Here is a 7,816-nt window from a genome sequence, read left to right as displayed (position 1 = left end):
CGCAGCCAGGGTTATGTAAGGACGGCCTCCCACGTATATGAAGTGTGTGTGTTTTGGGGAGAACAAGAAAGGTTGACAGATTACGTAATATTTAACGTCTAACTCAGTATGTGTATGGTTATTTAACAATTGTTGAACTGGTATACAACCCTCCATATTGGATGGACCGATTTTAGAATATACTTGATTTTTAATTTGTGGTATATATGTCTTAAAACAAACGTCACTCGCTTTATACAAATATCCTCCGTGACCATGCTGTCCTTCTGTGATCTGCTACCTCTATCTTCCCTCCACCTCCAAATTCGGACACGTCATTAGAAGACCATACATGTAAATTTGGCTGTAACACAAGCGCGATATAGGACGTAGTCAAAACAAAACTCGATTGTCAATAGCAACATATTTTAATGAATTCTCCAAAAAGCATCAATGATCAATATTGATCATGTCATAAAAGGAAAAAATATCATCGAAATAAATGTTATCGAAATTTACGTTGAAAAATTCTCTCCAAATCACAGGAGTAACCAACACAGTCCGGTAACACGACATTCTTCTGTACTCGGCGATCACTCGGGAACGACATCAAATAGTTCAGAAGGAAGTACGGACGGATAAGGATGAGAGATGAAAACAGAGCGGAACGAACAGGTTGTATCGATATATTCGCCACCTCTGCCTAATCATTTGAGGATCTGAAATAAACAATCCAAGCTTTAATCAATGTACAAAAGGTATTTCAAGTAATAATGATGCTCATTTATTCCGCTATCTAAAACAACATGGGTTTGTGACAAGATAGAAATTCCTTACCCAAATATTTTGATTTCAAACTGATTTCCTCATGTTACCAGATGCTTCAATATTTCCAAAAGAAACTTAACTGGTTCTATTTTTTCAGTCATTAATTTGAGTTGAACGAAATGTTTAGATAATCTTTACACTAATAGACACGGACGTTTTTTTTATCGTAGACAGAGTACTAATACAGGAGTTCCGAGGACGGGGATTGACTTTACAAAACGGGAAAATATGTGTATCTCTATTTGTAAGGGACACATGCTACATGTACAAACCTAATAAGGCACTGGATACCAGGCGTTGATTTGGCGCTGGACACACAGCGGGAACAAAGCTAAATGCTCCTCCTCGAAATAGTCGCAGAACTTCCGTGCCCAGTATAATTCATCGCATGGGAGCTCCTTTGTCAGCTCTACTGACAGCTGAAGCCCTTGGCTAAACCTCCTCATTGCATGGGAGCGCTTTTCGAAATCCACAAGGTTCCACACACGGGGCTCGAAGCGCTTCCACGAAGCACGCTTGGCCTGGCATGGATCAGTGCCACAATAACGGCAGAGGAGCGACCTTAAATAACGACAACGGGTGATTAAAACATCTCAAAAATGTTCATTGAATACTACAGCCTAGTAAACACATTCCACAGAGAGTGGGTTTTTAGTTCTTTTTTACACAATGACTGAAAGATGAAGAGAAAAGTAACAAGGAATAGCAAACAATACTACTTACGAGCTCTCCATTCCCTGAACATGGAACAAACGGTTCTCCATCTTTCTTTGGAGCGCTTTCCAACTAGTGGTGCGTACGCATGTGAGTAAGAAATCACCAGAGACACAATTCCACAAAGAATGGTACAAAATGCCCTCTTTTCCGATAGTCTGAAATAAATAAAATGGTTATTGAACTAAGTTCCAGAGTTGCGTACCATGCTAATATTTCAACTTGTTGCCAAGAGAAGCTTCATGCTCTGCGCGTTTATTACAACAACCAATTTTATAGTATTCATTGCTATAAAATCCGTCCGATCGACCAATACCATAGTTCTTATATAATTTAATAGCTACAACTCAATACGTCACGCCACCACGAGAGTCGCCTTGTGTTGGAGCATACTTTTCGAAAATCTGGTGTGCGTGTAAAATAATTTGTCGATGTATTCTTTGTATACTTCCTAGCTCGGGCTCCACTGCTGAACCTAAATTAAAATTACCAAACCTTATGTTAAGTTGGTATCATAAACCAACTAAATCATACCAATGAACAAGTCATGGAACATCTAGGAACCAGTTAGAACATGGCGTAATAAACATACACTTGACAAAACCAAAACACCATAGAAAATCGTCCTAACACTTAACACATAAATGCCCGTTTAAAAGCAGCAGGGCCTTGCTCACCTACGCAAATGACTTAACCTAAGAAGAATCAAGAAAAGTTTTATGGGGATATCCATGTTGGTAAACGATGTAATTATAACGTCCAAGGAGCTGGGTACGTAGAAACCCGTCGTCCTCCGCCATATGACCTATATGCTAAGAGGCCAGACCCAGGCAACGAAGAAATGCTGAACTTCTCAATAGCCCAATCGTACCATCACCCACCAGGCACGTCACAATTATTTGATTCCTTCCCGCATGCGTCCGCAATGAACGGTCGAAAAACGAGCCAGTCCCAACGGAGAACTGCCAGGGCCCCGAGTTGTGATCGAATACCGAATCAAGTGGGATGCCCCAGATTTGTGAGAACCATGGCGCTCAGAGCAAGTTCAAAAAAATCAAGATTATATTCAAAAATTGTGTAACATCTCAATATCAAGGGTTTTGATTTCAAGTTTCATTAATTAGAAAAATAAATATAATGTATATGGGTTTAGAGAGTACAATATTAGGATCAGCTCGAATTAGTGTAGTCAAGTGGCCGGAAATGCTAGCTTTACGTGAAACCAAATCAATGGCGTCGTATCTTCGGCAAAATTATTGAAACATCAACATGAATGACCGGATAATAATAAATACACGCTTTTTATTTTACCGATCGTGATAGGGCCATCCATCCTCAATTCTAAGTAGGTTATAAAGGAAACATTTGTGTACGATAATTACAGCAATTTTCGGGTCGAAAATCTAATGATATTCAACATCAATTTATGAGGTTGTTTTGCTTTAGTATACTTACCAACTGTTTTTCAAAAAGCATAGATAAGCGCAGAATTTTGGTCAAATATTTGCCTAAATATCAATATTGGACCAAATAGCACATGATGTGCATATTAATTACATGTATATATATATATACATCCATGCACATGTTTTTCACAGTTTAACGGCTATATTTAGATTTCTAAGACATGTGCCTTATTTTCATAAATCTAACAAATCTACCATTGTCAGTCACCAGAGAAGGAAAGTAAATCAACGGAGAAGTAAATAATCATGCGGTCGATTGGAGACAAATTCTGTGTTATTACCGTGACAAAAATGATGTGTAAATATCAAATGTATTTATGATTTGGTGGGATGAAGCAGGCGGGACAAAAGGTGACGTCTTGAAATTGGGAGAGTCTGTTGTAAAGTACCAACGTTGACACCTGGTATTGTCATTTGATGGTTTACAAATAGTTATTTTGTATAGATGACTGTCCTTGAGGTTTTCTTTATAGAAGTCGTATGCCGCATCACATATGTTGCTTCCGCTTCCGGAAAGGGGTAAGGTTTGGATACAGCTACGATTGAAATAGATGTCATGACACTTTCAGAATTGGTTTGTTGACCTATTAAATAGTTAACATTTCCAGCGTGGACATCATTATCTGGAAAGGTATTTCAGGTATAATTACAGAATCAAATGTCCTTATTTTTTAATTAGATATGGAGTATCTGTTGTGCATTTTAACAACAACAAAAAAACGATGGCCATAGGAAGCCACCTTGAAGAACTCAGCAACATTACATATTTAAAAATAAAAGTGAAGATTAGTATATTTCTAGAATGGCATAACAATAAAGAATACAATGAATAATTCATGAAGTACAAAGTACATTCGAGATGAACATGGCTTAGTAAATGTGACAAAACAAAACACCAGAAAATGCACAAACTTACCATGTAATGCCTCGATAAGCGACAGGGCCTTGCTGCACGACGCAAATGATTACCAAGAAAATCAAGAAAAGTTTGATATCCATTTTGGTAAATCCAAGTATTACAATAACAAGGCAAGGAGCTACTCGCAGAGAGACTCATCATCTCCGCCATGCCTAATTGCTAAGCAGCTAAGCAACAACATTTGACGTCACAACTAGTCTTTCGTCGTCATCACCACTATGACGTCATACTATTTAGAGAAGCAACCTTGGAGTGCATTGCTGGAAATACGGGGCAAATTCTGTATCACGACCGCGAAATAAAGTTGTGTAAATTTATTAAGGACGATGTCAGCATTGTATATCGATACCTGTAGTCTATGTACATATATATATCCTTTAGTGGCGTAAATAATAGAAGTACAAAACTAGGATCCGTTGTAAGTGCATGTACATGGCCTAGAATTGGGAGAGCTTTACGTGAAACCAAGTCAACGTTTACACCTGCAAACTGTTATTGAGGTTGTATTGACATATTTGACCGTATAGAAATAAAAACCGTTTTGATGTTGACGTGTGGCAGAATTATGTCTTATTCTAACATAATGTTTAAAGTGAAAAATAATTATCAATTATGGACATTTTTGAGGTTCCACCTGGGCGGTAAAAAATCCATATAGGCCGAATCAAACTTTTTCGTTTTTATATTAGATACCATTGTTTCAAATGCATATGTCAAAATGATTATCTGATGTACATGTTAATTACAAGAAATCGGTGTGGCTATAGGACGTCACCCTGGAGAACACTCAGTTATATATATATAATATTTGCATATTTCTGCATTAAGTACTAAGGTCACCACAGATATAAATTTGAATCTAATCTATAATCCTATATCATCTAAGACACCGTCAACCAATTAGGAAAAAAAACTGACAAAATTAACCTTTTAATTAATAAGGGTCGTTCTGGCAGACTTTTTCCATTAGTTAATAAAAAAGTTATTTACTGTTCCTGCTAAGCGCTCAGAATAAAGGGAGAGTGACGGGACAGTGGGGTGTAATTGTTCAGTGTCTCTGGTGGTTTGTTTCAGTTAGACAACAGTATAAAACCGGCAAACGTTCCATTATTACAAAGATGGCAATGCGAAACATACTGCAGTCTTCCATATAGTATTTTATGACTGTGCTGAATTTTCATAAATTTATTGTACTCGGCAATCACTAAGTGAGGCTACTATGGCCTCAGACCACAATTACATTCACTATATGTACCAAAGAGAGAAAAAAAATGAAAATTGTATATATTTGAAATTTAGGGGGAAAAAAAAGTGATTTCAAATAAAATTAAAATTGAAATTTAGGTATTACTTTCTGAAGCGTAGTTGAGTAAGAAAGTGTGTGAACAACATGCTTGTTTTCGAGATATTCTCACCTACATGTCACAAATACACAAACCTATTTTTATGATAGGGAAATCCGGAACCCGAAGAAAATGCACTACTCAAGCCTCATAACAGAAAATGTGTCCTACGCACAATAAAGCTCCTTGAAAAATGGGTTAAAACTAAATTATCCCCGGTAGTACAGATATTAAAATAAAAAAAGTGAAGTATAAAGTATACACATAACTGCAAAGCTAAAGCCTTAATTTCTAACAAAAGTTTTGTAATATCCCTAAAAATTAATAATTACATTACGTTACAACACCGGGAAGTATTCTTGTTATCTGGGGGTCATTTCACACAGGGATATGAGAATCGGTTACAATTCGTAATATCAATTCGCGCCTAACGTTTTCGGGGTTAGATAAAAAAAAAAATCGGTAAAATCGTATATACAATAATGGTACTATACACGAATAGTAAAATGGTCACTCTGATGAGTAATTGATATAAACTGTAACTAATTCTCAAATGCCAATATATGTCTTAAAATTAGTGTCCTTTATACAAATATATGAAGTACTAGCTGTCGGTCTGTGACCAGCACCGATCTCTGTAAACTCTGTATTTCCTGGACAAAGTCATGATACATCACAGTCCGGTAACACGACATTCTTCTGTACTCGGCGATCACTCGGTAACGACATCAAATAGTTCAGAAGGAAGTACGGACGGATAAGGATGAGAGATGAAAAAAACAGAGCGGAACGAACAGGTTGTATCGATATATTCGCCACCTCTGCCTAATCATTTGAGGATCTGAAATAAACAATTCAAGCTTTAATCAATGTACAAAAGGTATTTCAAGTAATAATGATGCTCATTTATTCCGCTATCTAAAACAACATGGGTTTGTGACAAGATAGAAATTCCTTACCCAAATATTTTGATTTCAAACTGATTTCCTCATGTTACCAGATGCTTCAATATTTCCAAAAGAAACTTAACTGGTTCTATTTTTTCAGTCATTAATTTGAGTTGAACGAAATGTTTAGATAATCTTTACACTAATAGACACGGACTTTTTTTTTATCGTAGACAGAGTACTAATACAGGGGTTCCGAGGACGGGGATTGACTTTACAAAACGGGAAAATATGTGTATCTCTATTTGTAAGGGACACATGCTACATGTACATGTACCAACCTAATAAGGCACTGGGTACCAGGCGTTGATTTGGCGCTGGACACACAGCGGGAACAAAGCTAAATGCTCCTCCTCGAAATAGTCGCAGAACTTCCGTGCCCAGTATAATTCATCGCATGGGAGCTCCTTTGTCAGCTCTACTGACAGCTGAAGCCCTTGGCTAAACATCCTCATTGCATGGGAGCGCTTTTCGAAATCCACAAGGTTCCACACACGGGGCTCGAAGCGCTTCCACGAAGCACGCTTGGCCTGGCATGGATCAGTGCCACAATAACGGCAGAGTGAGCGACCTTAAATAACGACAACGGGTGATTAAAACATCTCAAAATGTTCATTGAATACTACAGCCTTGTAAACACATTCCACAGAAAGTGGGTTTTTAGTTTTTTTTACACTATGACTGAAAGATGAAGAGAAAAGTAACAAGGAATAGCAATACTACTTACGAGCTCTCCATTCCCTGAACATGGAACAAACGGTTCTCCATCTTTCTTTGGAGCGCTTTCCAACTAGTGGTGCGTACGCATGTGAGTAAGAAATCACCAGAGACACAATTCCACAAAGAATGGTACAAAATGCCTCATTTCCGATAGTCTGAAATAAATAAAATGGTTATTGAACTAAGTTCCACAGTTGCGTACCATGCTAATATTTCAACTGTTGCAAGATAGAAGCGTCTGCGAGCGTTATTACACACCATATATAGTATTTATTGTACAATACGCCAAGATCAGAGTTCGTTTAGATCTAATACTCTACTCACCCACAACAGATCGCCTTGTGTTGGGCATGCTTTTCGAAAATCTGTGGCGGTGAAATAATTTGAGATTATTTTGGTATATCCTAGTTCGGGCTCCACGCTGAACAAATAAAATTACAAAAGTATTAGAGTTGGTATCATAACACAATAAATCATACCATGAACAAGTCATGGTACAAAGTACAGTTGAACATGGCTTATAAATGTGACAAAACAAAACACCAGAAAATCGTCCAAACTTACCACATAATGCCTTTATAGGCAGCGGGGCCTTGCTGCACGACGCTAATGATTACCAAGAAAATCAAGAAAAGTTTGATATCCATGTTGGTAAACGAGGAATTATAACGGCAAGGAGCTGGTAGCGGAGAAACCCGTCGTCTCCGCCATGACCTATTGCTAAGCAGCCTGGCAACAAGTATTTGACGTCACAATAGGCCCTTCGTCATCACCACCATGACGTCACATTATTTGTTTCCGCTTGGAGTAGCAATGAACGGAAAAAACGGCCGGGCCACGGAGAACGGCCTGGCCCCGGGTGATATTTCCATTAAGTGGGATGCCCCTGTTTTGAACCAT

General features: G+C 37.9%; 2 protein-coding genes across 2 annotated transcripts; both read right to left on the bottom strand.

The window, feature by feature from the left end:
• Positions 1-520: 520 nt before the first annotated feature.
• LOC138329872 (uncharacterized) lies at positions 521-3,986 on the bottom strand. Its single transcript, XM_069277162.1, has 4 exons — positions 3,904-3,986; positions 1,915-1,996; positions 1,531-1,679; positions 521-1,368 (listed from the first exon to the last, which is right to left on the bottom strand). Exons 1-4 carry the CDS (start codon positions 3,984-3,986, stop codon positions 1,080-1,082), a joined length of 603 nt encoding a protein of 200 aa, XP_069133263.1. The 3' UTR covers positions 521-1,079.
• A 2,047-nt stretch (positions 3,987-6,033) lies between these two features.
• LOC138328947 (uncharacterized) lies at positions 6,034-7,658 on the bottom strand. The gene is made up of 5 exons (XM_069275655.1): positions 7,481-7,658; positions 7,241-7,337; positions 6,924-7,071; positions 6,478-6,767; positions 6,034-6,090 (listed from the first exon to the last, which is right to left on the bottom strand). The coding sequence occupies exons 1-4, from the start codon at positions 7,561-7,563 to the stop codon at positions 6,478-6,480; spliced, it is 618 nt and encodes a 205-aa protein (XP_069131756.1). The 5' UTR covers positions 7,564-7,658; the 3' UTR covers positions 6,034-6,090.
• Between the last annotated feature and the right edge of the window lie 158 nt (positions 7,659-7,816).

The sequence above is a fragment of the Argopecten irradians genome, chromosome 8 (assembly GCF_041381155.1).
Source record: "Argopecten irradians isolate NY chromosome 8, Ai_NY, whole genome shotgun sequence".
Lineage (NCBI taxonomy): Eukaryota > Metazoa > Mollusca > Bivalvia > Pectinida > Pectinidae > Argopecten > Argopecten irradians.
The sequence above is the reverse complement of the archived record's forward strand: the minus strand, read 5'-3'. Positions and strand labels throughout refer to the sequence as shown.